Raw genomic sequence first — 22,888 nt, forward strand, 5'->3', positions numbered from 1 at the left:
ACTTTATTAATGCAATAGTTCAAAATAAAATACAAGAAAGAAAGAAAAAACAGAGAAAGAAAGAAAAACTGACTGAAACCAAGAAAGAGAAAGAAAGAAACAAAGAGGGAGACAAAGACAGGAAGAATGAAAAAAGAGACACAATTAGAGAAACAAAGACAAAGGAAACAAAGGAAAGCAAAAAGGGACAAAGAGAGAAAGAATGATGTAAAAGGGAAAGAAAGAAACAAAGAGAGAGAGAGACAAAGAGGGGAAGAATGACAGAAAAAAAGAAAGACAGGAATTAGGAAAAAGCATCATCCCATTTTTATTTAAATGTTATCGTATCAATTTCTCTTACTTGTCTGTTATTCTAATTAACATTATTTGTAATTATTTTTATGTATTTTTTTAACTGTTTATTTACTCATTTTATTTCATTTCTGTCATTTATTTTTCTTTAAAGTTTATTGTATCAATATCCATCACTTTTCAGTTATTCTGATTATTGTTATTATTTGTCATATTTTTTTATTCATGTATCTTTTTTTTAAATCTATTTTTATCTTATTTTATTTAGTTATTAATTCATTTTTAATTATTATTATTTTTTTAATTTCCTCTTTCAGACTATGGACTTTTGTTTATGAGATTAAATATTTGTGCATGAGATTGTATTTGGCTAAATCTAATTAAAAAAAAGTAAAAAATATATAAATAAATAAATAAACCTGTGATGTCAATCTTCATCCAATCAGGGAGCAGCAATTCTGTTTGAACGGACCAATCAGAGGCAGCACCTGCATCAGCACCTGAAACCTCCACACTCTGCATTTTTTAATACATATCAGTAACAGATCCCTGTGCCCCTGGTACCACACCACTTTCACACCACGTCTCCCTGAATGTGTTTTCCAAAGACGCAGATGTTGTTGTTGAAGACTTCCCTCTGTGAGCTTTTTCTGGCCTGTCCTTGTGCAACATCAGGAGGTCATTAGCCCGGGTAAGAGTGACCCGATGGGATGGGGACACAACAGAGAAGAAGAAGAAGAAGAAGAAGAAGGAGGAGGTGGATGAGGATTGTGAAACTTTTCAGAGGGAAGGGAAGAAAAAGAGGTTGTTAGAATCTGAATGGAAGGATTTGAACAACAGTCAGTGATGAAGAAAGACTTTTCTTGAAGTTTATATTAAAAATAGCTTCACTTTCGCCACAGTGTGGTTTTCAGTGCAACCTCGCTGCCTCATTATTTTGTGTCTGCTTTTACTTTGATGAGCCATTAGTGTTTCAGAGCAGAATGGGACACTATTTACTGTGGAAGGCGATGAGTTGATGATGCGTAGGATCATAAAAAGGAGGTTTTAATGTTCCAGAGAAAACCAGGGACGCCACCGAAACAGTGAGAATTCATTCTTTGTAAAAACGTTTGTGGAAGTCAAAGTCGAGCTTCGACCTTGACGGATCGTTTTTGCAAATTTCCCTCGAAATAGATGAAGAGGAGTCGGCATTTTTTGTCCCTATAAGAGAAAAGGTTGTTGGCCCTCTTTGGAGAAATCTGATTGGTTGAGTCAGTGTGTGTGTGTGTGTGTGTGTGTGTGTGGGAGGGGGGGGAATGGCAGTGTGAGAGACTGTGTGAGAAAAAGAGAAGCAGCCAGACAGGAAGACGAGGCTGTACACACACACCACAAAAAACTGAGAGAGAAAGAGGAAGGGTCTGTGTGTGTGTGTGTGTGTGTGTGAGAGAGAGAGAGAGATAGAGAGAGAGAGAGAGAGAGAGAGAGAGAGAGAGAGAGAGAGAGAGGAGAGAGAGAGAGAGAGAGAGAGAGAGAGAGAGGGAGGGGATGAACACATAAATGCAGTAAAGCCACTTAAATCGAGTGACACAATGGACTCTGCATAAACACACACAGTTCCTTATAATGTGTCTTCACTTCTTCATCTGACCGCTGAGACTGAAGCAGCCGACCTCACGCTGGGATATCTGTGAACCATCTGCAGGTAAGATATCAGACATCAGAACCACAGCTGGGTAGTTTTTGCGAGTCCCACAGGTGACTCTGCAAATGCATTTTTCATGTCATTTAAATATGAAAATGCAATAAGTGTCTGCAACATTTTCACACTTGACCCAAAGAAGCAGGGGAAGTTCTTGGGGACTTACCATCTCTCGTCTGGCAGAGGTAGAGGTTAAAGCCTCTGTGGGTCAGAAGTACCAGGGGTTCCCTGGAGTCCTCTATCGGGGGAGAGTCTGGGGGTTTATCATTGCCCTAGGTTGGCTTAGTTTCTCTTGGGGTCATGAGCACCCTGTGTGGTAGATGAGTTGAAACCAGTTCTGGGATTATTGGATATAAAATTCTTGTATTTCTAAGAAGAGTTTTGCAACTTTCAGACTGTTTTCAGTTCTGTTTCTCTTACTTTTATATTATTCTAATTATTATTATTTGTAATTATTTATTAAACTTTTTTTTTTTTTTTTTTACATGATTTGAATTAATTAATCAATCTTGTATGTATTTATTTATTAATTTTTAATAATTGATTTAGTTTTTATTTTCTCTTTTTGACTTGGAAAAAAAAAAAATCCCAAATCTTGCATTTAATATTGACATTTAGTGACCTCGCACGAACAGTCTTTCACAAACTGGACAGATTATTTTCTTCTCAACTTTATTGTATTTATTCCTCTTACTTTTTTGTTATTCTAATTATTATTATGTGTAATTATTTGTATTATTCAGCTTTTTTTTTTCTTGATTTATTTATTTTGTATGTAATTATTTAATCATTTTTAATACGTGATTTGGGATTTTTGTTTCCTCTTTTGGACTATGGACTTTTCTTATAATTAATATTTGTAATTATTTAATTTATTAATTAACTTTCTATTAATTTATTCCCTTTTTGTTGATTGATTGATTTTTTATTTATTTATTCATTCATTTTTAATATTTAATTTATTTGTTATTTTCTCTTTTGGACTTTTTCCCCCCAAAAATTGCTTTCAATATTGACATTAAATGGCCTTGCATGACAAATCATTCACAAAAATGTCCTTATTCCATCACAACTGCCACAGCTTATATTTCATTCAAGTTTATTGCATCTATTGCTCTTACTTTTCTGTTATTTTAATTTTATTATCTGTAATTATTATTCTTTAATTAATTTAACTTTTTATTTATTTATTTATTTAAGTTTAATTGATTTATTAATTTATTTTGCATGTATTTGTTTAATCTATTTAAATATATATATTTCTTTTTTTATTAAGCTTTCAATATTGACGTTTGGCCTATCCTTATAATCACACAGCCTGAGCATCTTACCTTCAATTTGAGTAAAACAAAACATTCTGATGTATAAATCAAAAGTCAGAGGATGAGTTTCAGATCACTTTAAAGCTCTTTGCATCAAAGACAAACATTCAAATTAGTCTCATTACAGCCACTGAAACATTAAATCAAACATCATCTGCATAACAGCTGATATTCACCACAAATCACCGATACATGTTGCTTCACTGTGAGGCCTAACACAGCTGATTTAAAATACAGTTTTAAGCTGCTAGCTTAATTGTGAAGTTAGTTTTATTTATGTAAACGCTTTGAGCAGCTCACATAAAAATCTGTGGCTTGAGTTAAACTCGTATACAGGAAGGCTTTTTTAAACTCAGGTTATTTCCTCTCTATCACCACAAAGACTGAGGCTGCCTTGTGATTGTTTTTTTTAGTAAGAATACTTGAATACATTGTAAAGCCAATATATCTCTTTGGTATAATGACTGGATCTCACAGGTTAAATAATATTATTATTGTTATTATTATTATTCTTTCAAATATCTCTTTATTTTAATTTTTACACATTATATACAGAAGATTAATTTAAACAATTTCGGCCAGTGATGTTTTTCTTGTTTATGAAAACAAAAAAAAAGTAGATATGTAAATAAATTAGTTAACGAAAAAATAAACAGTATTAATAATAATAATAAATAATAATAATTATTACAAATAAAAATAAATAAATAGAGAAGAGAAGAGAAAAAATAATAATAGGGAAAATACAATAAAATAAATAAATAAAAAAGGTAAAAATAATAATATTAATCCATCCATCCATCATCTTGACCGCTTATCCTGTTAGGGGTCACGGGGGCTGGAGCCTATCCCAGCTGGCTTCGGGTGGAAGGCAGGGTACACCCTGGACAGGTTGCCAGCCCATCACAGGGTTAACACAGAGAGACAGACAACCATCCACCCACACACTCACACCTACGGGCAATTAAGAGTGATCCATCAACCTAGTGAGCATGTTTTTGGACTGTGGGAGGAAGCCGGAGTACATGGAGAGAACCCATGCATGCATGTGGGGAGCATGCAAACTCCACACAGAAAGGCACCTACTGGGGATTCGAACCAGGAACCTTCTAGCTGTGAGGCAACAGCGCTACCCACCGGGCAGCCCATAATTATTATTAGTATTATTAATTTTTAATAGTATTAATAATAAAAATAGAAATAAAAACAGAAAAAAAAGAATAATCTTTACAGAATGTAGCAGGAGTGGTATTATTTAAATAAACGGCAACGCCACTTAGGGGAATTTCACCCCCAGGAAATTGTAATATAACAAAAAGGTCACAGGTTCATATATACCACGGGGCAACAGACGGTTCTGATTAATTAAAGTAATTCTATTTCACAAAAGGAAGAAACAATTTCAAAATATGCAAATATCAACTTAAAGGCACTATGAGGAGTTTTTAACTGGCTGAGAAACAGACTGAAACTGATACTGATGCCTCTTTATGACCCAGAAAAGCAAACAAGACCATCTCCAACAACACTGATACCTTCTCTGTTGTCATTTTTAATGTCTAAAACCACTCTGAGGGGGTAGGTGTCAGAACAGATGATTGACATCTCGCTTTAGAAACACCGTTTTATGGCTGTTTTCATGGCAAATAATCACATTGTAAGGTAAGTCTAAATGTTAAAAGACAACAAGATGAGGTTATTGTCTGAAGACAAGTATTTTGCATGTACAGGACAAGAGATAAGAGGTATCACTTTGTCCACAAGGGGGCACCAGAATCGATACAAGCTAAAAGTTCCTCACAGCAGCTTTAAAGAACAGAAAGCTAAAATGCCTGCACTGAAATCAAACCAATTAGTAAAACAATGAGCAAGTAGGCACAGGAAGAGACAGGGCAGAGGCTTACTGATGTGGCATAACCTACAACTACACCCAGAACGACAGAACCTGTTGTCCCCTGACTTCAGATGTGTTTGAAATGGTTGTAATGTTTCCAATGAATTCTCACTGTGGTGTGTTTAAACACGGAGGCCGGAAATAATCTCTCTCTTATATCGTGGTTCGAGGTCTGTGGTTGTTTTGGACTAAGTAGCACTTTAAAGTGAAACTGTAGTGGTGCTTTACTGGCAGTGTTAGACTCATTAATGTTTTATCTTTTGTGGTATGTACTTCCTCTCATCCGGCCCAGCATAGTGACGTTCTTAGATTTCAAACATCTGCTTTAAATAAAAAGATTCCCCGCTTGATGAACACAACAGTGAATCTGTTGTTAGTGAAGCAGTTAAAAACGTTCACATCTGCAAGGTTAGAAACGTTAATCTGCTTATGTTGACTCATCTCAGCACTTGTTTTGATATTACATAAAATAAATAGATAAGACATAATGAATGAGTTGGAATCAAGATAAGCTGATACATTTGACCACAAGCCACGAGATATAGGTTTCTGATATTCACAGCTCAACTGTGCTGACTCCTTTCTTCCACCAATACAGTTTTGCAGAAGTATTCAAGATGCAGATGACACAGCGATGTGCTGTCTCACCATTTTGACCCACAGCTGACCTTTACTTGACTTTTATGACATTACTTATGAAATCAGACTCTTTTCTCTCATCACTGTGAGACTTCAGAAAGGGTTTGACTGATTTGCTCATGACAAAAACCTTCAATCTAAGCGTAAAAGGATCAGATATATATTAGGAAAGTTTCTCTGAGGTGCATTTCGACACAGAGTTCCGGGGTCTTTTCGCCCCCAGATCTACTTTCCCCTGAACTAAAAGGTTCCTGTGCCCCCATTGTTGTCTGCATTTGGACCACGGGCTAAAGTCCCGGGTAGATTGTGCAAATCAGGCCAGTGACGTATGGAGAAAAAAAAGTAAATGCACTACACCACCAGACCAGTAGAGGGCAGTAACACAAAGACGAATGCCATTCATCACAGATGACACCATAGAAGCAGACGGACAGGCCGGTATCATTATGAGCAACACAACAGTTAGCCTGTTAGCATGAAGAGACTCAGCTGGCGCTGTTTTAGATGGTGCTATATTTCATCACAGATGGATTCACTGAATCAACACGTGAGAGGAGATAGGCACGAGTAGCAAAGACGTTTCAACACGGCTTTAAAATCCTTTGACACTACACCACCAGACCAGTAGAGGGAAGTAAAACAAAGACGAGTGCCATTCATCACAGATGGAAAAACAATGACTGTAAATGGTTTATGGAACATTTTGAAAAAAAAAAATGTAAAAAAATAATTTTTGAAAAAAAAGTTTGAAAAAAAAAAATTGAAATTTTTTTTGGACAAAAAAAAAAATTGACAAAAAACATTTTTTGTCAAAAAAAATGTTGACAAAAAAATTTGAAAAAAAAAATTTGAAAAAAAAAATTTGACAAAAAAAATTTGACAAAAAAAAGTTGACAAAAAAAAGTTGACAATAAAGTTGACCCGGAGCCTGTAGAAAAATTCATTTTCTTCAAATTTGAAATTGTGCTCCAAAAGCAGAAAAACATGAAAAAAAGTCAAAATTTTGCCCCTGCGGTTAAAAACATGGAAAAAGCAATGAATGAATCAACACGTGAGAGGAGATAAGCACGGCATTAAAATCCTTATGAACTCAAAAAGCCGTGGCAGAGATCGGCCGGTGTTTTGGTTTAAACAGCGACCCTGTTAACTGGAGACTCTCAGCCGGATGCATCCCTCATAAACGTCTTTAGACGATCATTAAATATCTGATGAGGATATTTTGAAATCTTAATAAAAACTAAACTAGTTTGCATTCCCAGGAACTCCCTCTGTGTTTCAACAGCTGTGTAAACTCCACAAACACTGACACATTCAGCTGAAGGTCTCCAGTTTACAGGGTCACTTTTAAAACCGGAACACCGGGAGGAGAGACGCATTCACGGTGGGCTGAGAGAAGACTACTGTTACAAGCTGCTAAATCAAGAGAATCACAGCTTCTTCTTTTGAAAAGTACACACACATACAAAAAAGATCGAACAAATAAAAACTAATGAAAGGAAGAGAAATCAAGTGAATCACAGATGGACAAAACAATGACTGTGAATGGTTTTTGGAAAAAATTGAAAAAAGAAAAAAGAAAAGAAAAATTTTGAATAAAAATTTTGAATAAAAAAATTTTGAATAAAAAAATTTTGAATACAAAAATTTGAATGCAAAATTTTGAATGCAAAATTTGAAAAAAAAATTTGAAAAAAAACTTTGAAAAAAAACTTTGAAAAAAAATTTGTAAAAATAATTTTGAATTTTTATGTTTGACAAAATAAAATGTTGACATTTTTTTTGAAAAAAAAAAAAATTGACAAAAAAGTTGACCCTGTCAAAAAAATAAATTTTCCTCAAACTTGAAATTGTGCTCCAAAAGCAGAAAAAAGTGAAAATGTTGTGCCTGCGGTGAAAAACATGGAAAAAGCAATGAATGAATCAACACGAACACTGACACTTTCAGCTGAAGGTCTCCAGTTTACAGGGTCACTTTTAAAACCGGAACACCGGGAGGAGAGACGCATTCACGGTGGGCTGAGAGAAGACTACTGTTACAAGCTGCTAAATCAAGAGAATCACAGCTTCTTCTTTTGAAAAGTACACACACATACAAAAAAGATAGAACAAATAAAAACTAATGAAAGGAAGAGAAATCAAGTGAATCACAGATGGACAAAACAATGACTGTGAATGGTTTTTGGAAAAAATTGAAAAAAAAAAAAATGAAAAAAAATTGAAAAAAAAAATTTGGAATAAAAAAAAATTGAAAAAAAAAATTGAAAAAAAATTTGAAAAAAAATTTTGAATTATTTTTTTTGATAAAATAAAATTTTGACATTTTTTTTTGAAAAAAAAAAAAAAAATGACAAAAAAGTTGACCCTGTCAAAAAAAAATAATTTTCCTCAAACTTGAAATTGTGCTCCAAAAGCAGAAAAAAGTGAAAATGTTGTGCCTGCAGTGAAAAACATGGAAAAAGCAATGAATGAATCAACACAGACACTGACACGTTCAGCTGAAGGTCTCCAGTTTACAGGGTCACTTTTAAAACCGGAACACCGGGAGGAGAGACGCATTCACGGTGGGCTGAGAGAAGACTACTGTTACAAGCTGCTAAATCAAGAGAATCACAGCTTCTTCTTTTGAAAAGTACACACACATACAAAAAAGATAGAACAAATAAAAACTAATGAAAGGAAGAGAAATCAAGTGAATCACAGATGGAAAAAACAATGACTGTGTGTGTTTTTTGGAAAAATTTGAAAAAAAAAAAAAAGAAAAGAAAAATTTTGAAAAAAAAATTTGAATACAAAAATTTTGAAAAAAAATTTTGAATAAAAAAAATTGAAAAATAAATTTGAAAAAAAAAAATGTAAAAAGAATTTTGATTTTTTTTTTGACAAAATAAAATTTAGACATTTTTTTTGAAAAAAAAAAAAAATTGACAAAAAAGTTGACCCTGTCAAAAAAATTAATTTTCCTCAAACTTGAAATTGTGCTCCAAAAGCAGAAAACCATGAAAAAAAGTGAAAATGTCATGCCTGCGGTGAAAAACATGGAAAAAGCAATGAATGAATCAACCCAAACACTGACACGTTCAGCTGAAGGTCTCCAGTTTACAGGGTCACTTTTAAAACCGGAACACCGGGAGTAGAGATGCATTCACGGTGGGCTGAGAGAAGACTACTGTTACAAGCTGCTAAATCAAGAGAATCACAGCTTCTTCTTTTGAAAAGTACACACACATACAAAAAAGATAGAACAAATAAAAACTAATGAAAGAAAGAGAAATCAAGAGAATCACAGATGTGTGTGATGTTATTGTGGATGGCGGGCGGGATAAAAACACTGCGGTTAATCTACCAATCAGACACGTTCAGCATTGCAGGCCCTGCCCCTTAAAAGCCCAGGGACCTTTGAAAAGTACTACCCCCCTAGCAGGGGCTTTTTAGGGGGGAGATTATCTTCCCCTGAACTAAATTTAGACCCTGTCGAAACGCACGTAGTTCAGGGGTAAAGTCCCTAGTTCCTGGGTGAAGTTCCTCTGGTTGAAATGCCCCTCTGGTTTAATGTGAGAGGACATTTTGCCAACTTCTTCTTGTGTGACGGTGGGAACAGCAACATGCAACTCCTGCAAGTAGTTGTTTAAGTATTTAGGGCTTCTGCTTGCATAACAAGTTGTGTTTTTTCAGTCAAAATTAAGCATAAACTACGGTATTCTTTGTCCTTAGAAAGCCTGGAAAGAAGGTTAAATATTGCAAACAATATTGCAGTATATTGAACAACATCCTGAGTCATTGTGTGAATCATAATCTTAAGTTCTTGCCACTTTTTAGCAAGCATTCCCACATATCGAGACATGCAAACACACGTTAGACTGATGCACGGTGACTCAGGTCCATCTGACTTGTCCACTCAGTTTATTCCCAAAGTCTCCGTCTTTTCTTGCATCATGTGAGGATGAAGGATCGTGATCAGAGGAGTTTTTTTCCAAGTCCTGCTGCTCTACTTTTCTCCTTGACAAATCGTCAGGCAGTGGAGAATTTTTAGACACTTCTGGTGTTTTTAACATTAAAGTAAAAGGGGAAATAACCTGCAGCCTTGCCACAGACATGAAATGTAAAGAGCTTCTTAAATAGGGAAGGTGTGGGTGCTTTCAGTATCCTTTAGAGCTGTGCTGAAGAAGAAAACAGGAAGGAAAAACAGCAAACTCAACATATTAAAGTGTAAAGAGACGGTGTGATACTTCAACCACAGAATTACAACATTTTGTCACAATGGTTGACCTATATATATAAACTCTGTTTTGAGAGTTTGTAACTCAAACTCTGAGGATTTCAAAAGTTATAATAACATCAGATATTCTTGTGTTTTTGTTTTGCAGCTTCACAATGTCTCCCAATATCTCTCTTCACATCCTGGAGACGTCCAAGAATGACGAGGGGACAAAAGTGGACATCGACGCCATTATGGACAACGTGTCCATCGTCCTCTACACGCTGACCGTGGTGATCGGCATCACCGGGAACTCCGTCGTGATCTGGGTGGCCGGCTTCCAGCTCAAGGTGGGGGAGCAGTTTACATTCAGGAAAAAGGAACGGCAATTCAAGCCAAAATACTGTTCAACCATCACTGGCGTCCTTTTTGGCGTTGCTGCTAAGACTTTGCGATTATCTCCGTTTCTGCATCTGACACCACTCCAAACGTATTCCAGTGACTGTTGCTATTGCTTTCTTCTTCTTTTGCTATTTAACACAGTTAGCATTCTTCTTCTTCTTTTATTTAATGCAGTTAGCAAACAGCTTTAACATGCTCTTTAGCCACCGTCTGGAGGGAATACTGTATTACAACCAGGCACTGGTGAAAAGGATGAAAATAGTACTTTAAAAAGTAAAGTGCTGGAAAATGTCTCAGTAGAGCGTACACCAAATCAAGATGACTGTGTTACAGATGGAGGCAGTCTGTGACCTCCAGGTCTCCTAACGAGCCCATCATTGAGAGCACCTGCCCTCATGGCACACAGCTTGAGCTCATCAGCCTGGCTGCTCAATGAAAGGAGCTCCTTTCCCTCAGTTAGGTGTGTGCAACAGAGAAGACAACACCTTCAGTTGTTTCTGCTGGGTTTTGTTTGAAGAGTGTGTTGTTTGGAGAGAGTGTGTATGTTTGTGGATGTGTTGTGAAGGGAAGGAGGGTGGAAACTGGATAATTTAAAAGAGGGCTTGGTTTAGGCCTGTTCCTTAGTTTGTCTTTGTAGTAGAATTAGTGTGTGGCTGTGGAGCTTTACACCTCCACTCCACCTTTTAGACCCCAAAGGCCTTACATTTGTTTGTATTTGAGGGTTTTAAAGTTTCTTTTTGTTAGTGTCCCTGTTCATGACCTCTGACCTTCATGTCATGTGGCTTGCAGACACGTAACAACTGCTTGAGCCAGAGTCTTTCCAAATATCTTAAAGGTGACATATCACGCTTTTTTCATCAACATATATTGATCTAAGAGGTCCCCAAAACATGTCTTTAAAGTTTATTACTCAAAAAAACACTTTGAAATCAGATTTTGGTCTGCCTGAAAAACCCTCTTCTTCAGCCCTGTTCAGAACGGTCTGTTTTCTCTCTGACCACGCCCCCTCAGGAAGTGGGTGTGGCCTCGGCTCTCCAGCACATTGATCTAATGTTTACATGTTGGCTGAATGTACACGGCTGCTCACAGACCCGCGTTACTTCAACCCTCTGAATCTGATCCAGAATCTCATCCTGATGGAGAGGCGCCTGCAGCAGGACCTTTCTGAACCATTGGTCACAGATTTAGTGTTTCTTGTTGTTTTATTTGTCAGCATGTCGACGTGTGTCTTGGTACACAGCTACGAACATGTAGCTATGTGGCTATGCTAACTAGCGCTAGCACTTTTCCATGAAAACTAAAAATCATCCACTAGATCTTCAAATCTGCAGACGTGGGGAGTCAAACCGACCTTTGTGTTTATTAAGACAGCCTACAACTAGCATGCCTCCCTCCTAAGCTCCTTGTTAGCACACATGTGTGCAGGGAATGAAAAACGGAGGAGGGGTTGAGTTGTATTTTATACAGTCTATGGGCTGAACAAGCTCCGAGCTCTGACTTCCTGTTACAGACCGGATGGCGTTGTGACGTATGAAAAACACTGAAAACTGAAACGGCTGGTTTCAGCACACATTTACAGAAAGGTGGAGAAATCAGAACAGGGGCAGAATGGATTCTTTTCATTTTCGGGGGGGTCTGTAGACAGGGACACATATTTCAGGTAGAGAACCATTAAAAAGTCCATTCTGCATGATATGTCACCTTTTAACACATTATGTTTCTGAAATCTGTCATGCACAACTCCTCTGTTTCATGTTTGAAGGATTATTTCTAACACCTACTTAAAACACTTTAGCTTTTGCAAAGACAGAGATGTTCTAAATAAGTCGCTCGCTGTTTGTAGGATATGTAAAGGTCAAGTAAAGTTACCACGGCAACACCACAAATATATCCAACCACCTACTAAGGCGCCATGGGTTTTCACACAAACGCCGCCCCGTCCAGGCGCCTCTTGCAGAGTTCATAAGGGGAACAACAGCTCTGCAGAAGCCTCAGGCCTCACCAGCATGTTTAGTCAGAGACTAGGACAAAACTCGGCTCATTGATTGTTTACTTGTTTGTTTTAAATCCATAATTAATTTATACCTGATTCGCTTACAAGAAAGAACAGGAATCACATATTTCAGGTAGAGAATCAATAAAAAGTCAATTTTGCATGATATGTCACCTTTAAATTACGTGGCAGACTTGGCCCCATCTGCAGATAACTGTAGCCTGGCTTAGGTGCTGTTTCTCCAGGCAGTTTCTCATTAAAGGAGCAAAACTGACCAGCATTGATTGTGTCAAGTGCAATTACTAGTGAAGTATAACTCATACAGCCCCACTTCAAAAATACTGGAATGTCCCTTTTTAAGGCTTAAACCCAGTGACAACTGCAAATATCACCCAAACCCCTTTAGCTGGTATCTCATTGATCTTCCCTAGACTTTTCAATATGCAGAAATACCACTACTCAGTCACAACCATTAAAGAAAAGTCTAATTTCAGTTCATATATAAAATATAACGTCAATCATAATCTTGAGGGTTTGTGTGGGGAGCTCCAATGTGACTTGTTCTAGATGTTGAACATTTAATTCTTGTATCAGATGTGTTCCTTCCCCTTCTCATTTTCCCTTCTCTCCTCTCCCACCAGCCAAAGGTCACCAATGTGTGGCTGGTCAACCTGGCAGTAGCGGACCTGATCTTCTGCTTCACCCGAGTCTTCTCCCTCATAAAGAAGCTCTTCTTCGATCACTGGCCCTTCGGCATCTTCCTCTGCAAGTTCAACGGCTTCTTCAAATACGCCAACATGTTCTGCTCGGTCTTTCTGTTGGCGGTCATCAGTTTGGACCGAGTGCTCTGCGTCTGGAGGCCCGTCTTTACCAAGCAACACCGCACGGTGTGGATCGCGAGGTTGGTGGCTGTGTGCGTCTGGATTGCCGCCGTCATCTTCAGCACGCCGTATTTCGTTTACCGCCAGATCTCCCGTGGGAAGAACAACCTCAGTAAATGCTCCGTGGACACTAAGGACGCGTCGCAGGGGGACAACAGCGCCAAACTGGCCCTCTATGCCATTCGCTTCCTGTGCGGCTTCATGCTACCTTTTATGGTCATCCTCATCTGCTACATCCTGGCTGGCGTCGGCATCCGACGTACCCGCCTCTCAGGGAAGTCCCGCCCCTTACGTATACTAGCATCCCTTGTGGTTGCGTTCTTCCTGTGCTGGGCGCCGTACCACTGCCTCCTGCTGGTGAAAATGGTGGACAGTAAGAACATCGTGGTGAAGATCTGGCACCCCATGGCGTCCGGCATCGCCTACTTCAACAGCTGCGTGAACCCGCTGCTCTACTTCTGCATGGGCTTGGACGTGAGGGGTCGCTTCAGGCAGAGTCTTGCCGGGGTGTACAAGAGGGCTTTGGCGGACGACGTGGACGGGCAGACGACCCAGTCCAACGAACGCTCTTTGGACGACAGCGGTGGATCAAAAGGACGGAGTCAGACGTCAGAGGATGTGGCTAAAGTGTGAGCTGCTGACAGAGGTTCTTGAACACATGTTGGATTTTTTAAGGGCCTTAACGATTTGCTCTCATGGTTGACAGATTAAAGTCTCCATTAAAAGGAACCTAGATCTCCTTTAGTGCTCAGAGTTAGTTAGAAATGATCGTTAAGTCCCAAAGAGGGAATGGTTTAATGCAGAGTGCAAAGGAGCTGTAAATATTTTATCTGCAGGGACAGAAAGCAGCTCAAAAACCAACACATATTATATTTTAAGGTGGAAAATAACTTGACTGCAAAATGTAATAGTTCTTCTTATCTCTAGTATATCTAGTTTATCACTGTCACATTCAATTCAATGCAAAAGGGTCTAAAATAAATAGATGAAAGGGTTTCAGTTTGTTTTATGATGCAAAGGTTGTTATTTGGCCAATTTCAAAGATTTAAAGGTGACATATTACGCTCTTTTCATCAACATATATTGGTCTAAGAGGTCCCCAAAACATGTCTTTGAAGTTTATTGCTCATAAAAACACTTTGAAATCAGATTCTGGTCTGCCTGTAAACCCCTCTTTTTCAGCCCTGCTCAGAACAGGCTGTTTTCTGTGTCTGTGCCTTTAAATGAGAAAGAGCTCTCTGACCAGCACCCTCAGGAAGTGGGTGTGGCCTCGGCTCTCCAGCAGGTTGATCTAATGTTTACATGTTGGCTGAATATACACGGCTGCTCACAGACCCGCGTTACTTCAACCCTCTGAATCTGATCCAGTTCCAAGATCCAAGTGTTTCTTGTTGTATGTCGACGTGTGTCTTGGTACACAGCTACCAACATGTAGCTATGTGGCAGGGAGCAGAGAGCAGGGAGCAGGGAGCAGGGAGCAGGGAGCAGGGAGCAGGGAGCAGAGAGCAGGGGGCAGGGAGCAGAGAGCAGAGAGCAGAGAGCAGAGAGCAGGGAGCAGGGAGCAGGGGGCAGGGGGCAGGGGGCAGGGAGCAGGGAGCAGGGAGCAGAGAGCAGAGAGCAGGGAGCAGGGGGCAGGGAGCAGGGAGCAGAGAGCAGAGAGCAGGGAGCAGGGGGCAGGGAGCAGGGAGCAGGGGGCAGGGAGCAGGGAGCAGGGACGTCCACCCAATCAGTCTCCAACTTTATTACAGGGCGAAAGTATGGAATTCGCCTATTCTTCCACTCCCTCACAGTCACAGGGATGCATTCAGGTACCGAAACATGGTACCGTTTGATTTTAAGTGAATCGGTACCCATCCCTGTCTGTAACGTAATCGCCACGCGACAGCAGACAACAAAACATAGCATGGTGGACGGCAGAGTAGAAGCCGGCGAGCGAGAAACGATCAAGCCACCATTGCGGCCCAGCGTGTGGAAACACTTCAGCTTTTGCAAAGACAGAGATGTTCTAAATAAGTCGCTCGCTGTTTGTAGGATATGTAAAGGTCAAGTAAAGTTACCACGGCAACACCACAAATCTATCCAACCACCTACTAAGGCGCCATGGGATTTCACACAAACGGCGACCCGTCCAGGCGCCTCTTGCAGAGTTCATCAGGGTAACAACAGCTCTGCAGAAGCCTCAGGCCTCACCAGCATGTTTAGTCAGAGACTAGGACAAAACTCGGCTCATTGATTGTTTACTTGTTTGTTTTAAATCCATAATTAATTTATACCTGATTCGCTTACAAGAAAGAACAGGAATCTAGGAGTCTTGGGGATTTGGTCCCAGGCAGTGAGTCTGTTTGTGGCTCACAGCTGACTGTTAGCTTGCAGGGTGGAGTTTAGACGTGGTGCCAGATAAAGCTACACATTGCTGAACACAATGCAACTTATATTCCAGCTTTTTACAGTAGACCGACAAAACCACTGAGTCCATTTCTTAGCTTGAACTCGTCTCAGAGCAAAGTCAATTCTCATTGGTCCATTTGAAGCTGATCCACACGATAAGAAAGTCACAATATTCAAATCTTACAGCACAGTGAAAAGAAGAGACTTAAAAATGAATAAGCTACATGTTCACACAGAGAGGGTTTGGATTTATATTTTCCTGTGTTGATTCATGTGCTTCAAGTCGTGGATGAAATGAGGAACCGTGCTCTGTCTGGAGGGAGAGGAAGGAGGTCAGGTGGAAGTGAGACTGTGGAAAGGAAAACAGAGTAAGTCTGGAGTTAAAAAGGTCACAGTGAAGGACAGATGAACTAAAACTTTAAAGTGAATCCGTGCATTTACAAGAAAAGACAAGAAGATGAAATCAAGTCATAATAATGGGATTTCAGTCATTTTCATGAGACAGAAACTCATGATCAAGAAATGAAACTATCCAGGGATGGTGTGCAAATCATTTAAACCCTACCCATGCCATGGATCACAGATACTGGCCTTTAAACTGTGAGCTAATATCAAGCCGGGTGGTCCCTCTCCCTTTTCCATAGCATCCAAGATTCCCAAAAAGAATGCCATGTTTTGATTCGTCAGACCACAGGACAGTTTTCCACTTCCACTCAGTCCACCTTGAATGGACTCATGCTCAGAGAAGTCAACAGTGTTTCTGGGTCATGTTTATATACTGTTTCCACTTTGCATGGTAAAGCTTTAACCTACATATATGAATGCACCCATAGGAAAATAAATTTAGAGAGGAGATCTCAAAAGTGTTTCATTTATGTCTCCTAGACAACAATGAGATCTGTTTGAAAGCTAAATGAGACTATAGCTCCTGTTTCTCATTCTTGCCCCCAGAAAAAAGTTTCAAAAAGTCTCAGCTTAGTCTCCCTTTCAGTTCAAAATGAGATCTGGTCAAAATCTGAAATGATTCTCAGGTATTTCTCAAGTGTTGTGACTCCTTTTGAGCTCAGGTGGAGAAATCAGGAAGCTCTCTCAATTGTCTCAATCTAACCTCATCCATTTGTTTTTGTCAGACTCAGTTTTTGTGTCTCAAGTTGAGCTCAGATGGAGCAAAGAAAGAGCCTGAGCTCATCTTTTCATGAACATTTATAGTGCCCTGCAAAATGAAGAGTTCTATGTAATTGTCCACAAACTTACAATTCTCATTCTCATCCCCCCGCTCACTACTCCCCACATTTCCTGTCTTTCTTCAGCTGTCCTGTCCAATAAAGGCAAAAAGGCCAAAAATATATTTAAAAAAAAAGAAGAAAATGAGCCATTAATGAGATCTCTCATTTTAAAGTCTCAAATAAGACTCATGTCATGGTCTCAACTATTTCTCCTTGTGAATTTTAGGAGAAACTAATGAGAACCGAATGAGAACAATTTGAAACTTGAATGAGGCTGAAGTGAGAATCTCAATTTTGTCTCCTGAGACTTAGAAGAGAAAGCTTTGAGCAGTAAAATTTTCCTCTGGGCACAGATAACAGTTTTTCAGAGGGGGTTTGGAGCCCATGCAGGTACTTCCACTGCAGAGCCATGTCTGGTTTTAATACTAGTATTGCTTTTTGGCCTTGTCCCCTTTTGTACATTGATTTCTCCACATTCTCTATCATATTGAAAACTACAAGTATTCCACAAAAAATAAGAATAAAAAAACGTTCAACTGTTCGAACAACTGTATTTTTCAACATGAACTGTTTTACAGTCATTTTAGGCTTTAAATGCCTAATGATTGCTGCCAGACACCTGAGAGTGCTTCTTCTCTGACAGCTGGACCACATGTGCTCTGAGGGAGGTGTCAGTTGAAACCCTCAGTATGGCTTGAAGATGGTCATCACTAAGTCTGGACGTAGTCTTTGATTTATTAAAGTTCATTAGCTGTGTATAGCTCGTTGTGTCCGCTCATCTCCCTTGAGCTCTGCAAACTGCTCTGCATGTTTAGTTAAATAATGCCGCTTGAGGTTATAATCCTTAAAGGTGACATATCACGCTTTTTTCAACAACATATATTGGTCTAAGAGGTCCCCAAAACATGTCTTAAAAGTTTATGCTCAAAAAAACACTTTGAAATCAGATTTTGGTCTGCCTGAAAAGCCCTCTTCTTCAGTCCTCCTCAGAACACTCTGTTTTCTCTCTGACCACGCCCCCTCAGGAAGTGGATGTGGCCTCGGCTCTCCAGCATGTTGATCTAATGTTTACATGTTGGCTGAATATACACGGCTGCTCACAGACCCGCGTTACTTCAACCCTCTGAATCTGATCCAGAATCTGATCCTGACGGAGAGGCGCCTGCAGCAGGACCTTTCTGAACCATTGGTCACAGATTTAGTGTTTCTTGTTGTTTTATTTGTCAGTATGTCGACGTGTGTCTTGGTACACAGCTACAGCTACAGCTATGAACATGTAGCTATGTGGCTATGCTAATTAGCGCTAGCACTTATCCATGACAAATAAAAATCATCCACTAGATCTTCAAATCTGCAGACGTGGGGAGTAAAACCGACCTCTGCCAGAAAGGCAGCGGGACCTTTTCTGAACCATTGGTCACAGATTTAGTGTTTCTTGTTGTTTTATTTGTCAGTATGTCGACGTGTGTCTTGGTACACAGCTACAGCTACAGCTATGAACATGTAGCTATGTAGCTATGCTAACTAGCACTAGCACTTATCCATGATAAATAAAAATCATCCACTAGATCTTCAAATCTGCAGACGTGGGGAGTAAAACCGACCTTTGTGTTTATTAAGACAGCCTACAACTAGCATGCCTCCCTCCTAAGCTCCTTGTTAGCACACACTGCAATTTTCTCTTTTTTGTCTCTTTGCAGATGAGACAGGTGGCGTTCCCCTTTAACTCCACAAAGAGATAGTCATTCTCCCACTTCTCCTGGAACACTCTGTGCTCGGCATCAACCTATCTTTTGGCCTTGATATCAAGCGGCGGGCCATATTAAATGGTCTTTCGGGCCGTGTCTGGCCCGGGGGCCGAGAGTTTGAGACCCCTGCCTTGGAGGTAAACGGTCATAATAATGTGATAAAAGTGTGAAATCATGATATAGAAAGTCTATATTTTGAGGGGAAAAGTAAAGATTTGGAGATCAAAGGTTAAAATTGTGTGATAAAACTCAGATTTATAACATTTAGAGTCATTGAGGCACCAGTTTAGCTCAGTTGCCAAATTTCCAGAGTCCAGAGACCATGTTGGCCCAGCTTTGAATCCGACCTACAGCCACGACTCTATGGATTGTCTCCCCCCATCAATGAAGGCGCCAAACATCCAATAAAAAGAAGATATAGAGTCATATATAGTCATGTAAAGTCGTATTTATGAGATAGAAAGTCATGCATTTGTGATAAAAACCCAATCAAGTGATGGAAAGTTACACTTACTGGGCAAGATGTCTTTTTACGACCTTAACATCCCTGAACCTTTAAATCACATGACTCAGACAATCCAAGACAACATTTCTAAATCTCACACTCTGACTTGATCTCATACTTTTGTCCTTTTGTTTTTCTTTTCACCCCTACATGTTCGTTCTTTAAAGTGTCCTTAAAGGGCTTCTGTACCCGTCGTCAAGCGACAAAGCATCCTTCACCTTTGTGCAACACATGCAGACAGATATTAAAAACCAGACCTGCGTGTAAAACAGGATCCCTCAGCAACCAGATCATAAAACCCATCTGTGTTTGTCCTGTATATTACTTACACGTCCCAGTGTTACATGTGTGTGTGTTTGAACTGTTTATCTTAAAGTCTTTATGGTATTTGGTTCTGTTGCAGCAGATGTTTCATGTTCAGATCTATGTTTTTCTTTTGTAAATACCTGTAACTTATCTCTGACAATATGAGTGCATATTTCCACGAGGTGATGGAGATACTTCACTGTAAAATAAAGCTTTTTAACATGTTGGAAATCATCATGTTTGTTCTGTTTGATTGTGTAAATGTTAAAGGTTCCTACAGATTGAGTTAGCCTTTAGATGAGTGAAGTTAACTTTTGTTTCTGTGTGCTGTTTTGCTTTGAATTATTATGTTTTGACTTCATAGTTGTAGCAGCCAGAGTCTGGCACATCCACAGCAGCAGAGATCCAGAGGAACCTACGAGACAAGGGAGCTCAGGGACTCCAGAAAGGTCTATGGTTAGTAACTTTAATGGGAAAGGAAGATAGAGAAAAGAGCGGATCCCAGTGTGTCAGTCTAAGCCTATAGCAGCATAACTAAGAGCCGGACCAAGCCTGACACAGCCCAAACTAAAGTTTGAAGCCTACTCTTAAAAGTATAGAGGGTGTCTGCCTCTCGGACTCTGACTGGTAGATGATTCCAAAGGAGAGGTGTTGATAAATAAAGGCTCAACCTCCCATACTACTTTTCGACCTCTAACCTCTGCGGCTGATGCCGTTTTGCTTTTAATTATTATTTTTTGACTTTGTAGTTGTAGCAGGTAGAGTTTGTTAGCAGCAGGCAGTCTACGTCAGAGATCCAGAGGAACCTACGAGACAAGGGAGCTCAGGGTTGAGGATGAGTGGAGGGCGGGAGTTCAAGAGGTGGGGCGGCGATGGAAAAAAGAGCGAGGTCAGGAGGTTGGCGTCCGTGGGTGAGCAAACGGGGAAGCTGAGGTCAGAACGAGGGAAGGCCGTACAGGATGCTGTTGCAATAGTCCAGTGTGGAGGTCATGAAGGCGTGGATGAGTCAGGGCTGAGTCATGCGGTGTTGCAGTGGTGGAAGAAGGATGTTTTGGTTATGTTTTTGGATTTGTGGTTAGAAGGGGAGAGTGGGGTCGAGGTTATGGATCAAAGGGGAGAGTGCGAGTGCGGGTCAATAAGAAAGATTTCAGATTTATTACAGTTCAGTTTGAGGAAGTTCTCGTTTATCCACTTTTTGATAAAGCTTATAGTTAGAGCTGGCTCAGGCTTGGACCAGCTCTTAGTTATGCTGCTATAGGCTTAGACTGACACACTGGGATCCTGTCTTTCCTCTATCTTCCTGTCCCATTAAAGTTACTAACCATAGACCTTTCTGGAGTCCCTGAGCTCCCTTGTCTCGTAGGTTCCTCTGGATCTCTGCTGTGGATGTGCCAGACTCCAGCTGCTACAACTAGAAAGTCAAAACAAAATAATTAAAAGCAAAACAGCATCAGCAGCAGAGGGTAGAGGTCTAAAAGTAGTATGGGAGGTCTGATGATCAGCTGTTAATGTAGTTGCCCGCAAGGTGGCAGTAACAATTTCTGAGTAGGAGTACATATGCATGTTAAAGTGTTTTAATAAGAACAAGAGTACACACTGAAATAAATGAGCATGTTCGTGACAAGACAAAAGACTGATTTATTCTTTAGTTTCAATGAACAACACAGGAGGTTGAGCCTTCAGTTATCAGGCACCTCTCCTTTGGAATCATGTACCAGTCAGGGTCCAGGAGGCAGACACCCTCTCTACTTTTAAGAGTAGGCTTCAAACTTTCCTTTTTGATACAGCTTATAGTTAGAGCTGGATTAGGCTTGGACCAGGTCTTAGTAATGCTGCTTTAGGCCTAGACTGACACACTGGGATCCTGTCTTTCCCTTTAACTCTTTCTGTCCCATTAAAGTTACTAACCATAGACCTTTCTGGAGTCCCTGAGCTCCCTTGTCTCGTAGGTTCCTCTGGATCTCTGACGTAGACAGCCTGCTGCTAACAAACTCTATCTACTACAGTATCAGCTGCAGAGGTTAGAGGTCTAGAAGTAGTATGGGAGGTTGAGCCTTTATTTATCAACACCTCTCCTTTGGAATCATCTACCAGTCAGAGTCTGAGAGGCAGACACCCTCTCTACTTTTAAGAGTAGGCTTCAAACTTTAGTTCGGGCTGGGTCAGGCTTGGACCAGCTCTTAGTTATGCTGCTATAGGCTTAGACTGACACACTGGGATCCTGTCTTTCCCTCTCTCTCCTCTCTCTGCCTGTCTCTTACTTTAACTCTTCCTGTCCCTTTAAAGTTACTAACCATAGACCTTTCTGGAGTCCCTGAGCTCCCTTGCCTTGTAGGTTCCTCCTGATCATTGCTGTAGACGTCCAGCTGCTACAACTACTATTATCCGTCTCCCCACTATCATCTCTCTCTCTCTTCATCTCCCTCTATCCCTCTCTCCAACACGGTCTCAGCAGATGTGTTTCTAACATGAGTCTGGTCCTGCTGGAGGTTTCTGCCTGTTAAAGGAAGTTTGTCCTTGCCACTGTAACTTGCTAAATGCTGCAAAGTGCTCTGCTCATGGTGGATTAAGATGAGATCAGACTGAGTCCTGTCTGGAAGATGGGACTGGATCTTATCCTGTCTTGATGTTGGGTCTTTGTTAATTATAGAACATAGAGGACGGTCTAGACCTGCTCTGTTTGGAGAGAATCTGGGGAGAATATTTGTTGAGATTTGGCATTATATGAATAAATACTGATTGATTGACTAGGAATGGAAAGTTGGATGACTCTTCCTTCTCTATTCTGCAGAACGCCACAGGAGGCGGATCTTTGTGGGATCAGGATTGAAATAGATTGTGTTCCAAGTTCTTTTTCTACCTTGAGTCCTTGACTTTTCAAAATAACAAATTTAAAAGCCCTGGAAACGTAAATGGAGTATTTAAAATTCATATAAATATCTAAATTAAATGTGTAATCAAGCTTCAACAAAAATCTGAGTGAAAGAGAAATTTACAGTCTGTTTTTGTCTGTACTAACTGACCCTGATCCTCTGCATAACAAATAGCCTCTAGAGACCCTCAGCCTTTAAAAAATACCCCTTCAGTCAAACTAAAACATCCTCAAGACGATGATTAACTACTATAAACAGAATATTTAACACTGAACCACTTGGTAGCGTGCCCAGGCTTCAGTTTATCTCATGCTACTTCTCTGGAAAGCTGAAGTGTGATGGGGTATAAAAAGACAGATTAAAAAAACATGATAAAAGAGGATGTGACCCTCCTTAAAACCGAGGCAACTTTAAGGAAGCAAACACACAAAACACTCACAGACGGGAAGTTGAGATGGCATCTTTTTCTCACATTGGCTGTTGATAAGGAAAAAGCAGAAATGTTAAATCGAGTATTTAGAATTACGACCAAAACTAAAAACTA

The 22,888-nt window shown here is 39.8% G+C and overlaps 1 protein-coding gene across 3 annotated transcripts; it reads left to right on the top strand.

Moving 5' to 3' along the window:
• Positions 1-1,869: 1,869 nt before the first annotated feature.
• LOC117827517 (C3a anaphylatoxin chemotactic receptor-like) lies at positions 1,870-19,706 on the top strand. 3 transcript variants are annotated; one of them, XM_034704085.1, is made up of 4 exons: positions 1,870-1,975; positions 10,192-10,372; positions 13,059-13,944; positions 18,613-19,706. In XM_034704085.1, exons 2-3 carry the CDS (start codon positions 10,199-10,201, stop codon positions 13,929-13,931), a joined length of 1,047 nt encoding a protein of 348 aa, XP_034559976.1. In that variant the 5' UTR covers positions 1,870-1,975; positions 10,192-10,198; the 3' UTR covers positions 13,932-13,944; positions 18,613-19,706. The 3 variants fall into 3 exon arrangements, with proteins under 3 accessions (XP_034559976.1, XP_034559977.1, XP_034559975.1); XM_034704086.1 differs by having other exon boundaries at positions 13,059-13,927; XM_034704084.1 differs by lacking the exons at positions 1,870-1,975; positions 18,613-19,706 and adding an exon at positions 5,566-5,596 and having other exon boundaries at positions 13,059-14,292.
• Positions 19,707-22,888: the final 3,182 nt, after the last annotated feature.

Source organism: Notolabrus celidotus, chromosome 16, assembly GCF_009762535.1.
Source record: "Notolabrus celidotus isolate fNotCel1 chromosome 16, fNotCel1.pri, whole genome shotgun sequence".
In the NCBI taxonomy this organism is placed as follows: Eukaryota; Metazoa; Chordata; class Actinopteri; order Labriformes; family Labridae; genus Notolabrus; species Notolabrus celidotus.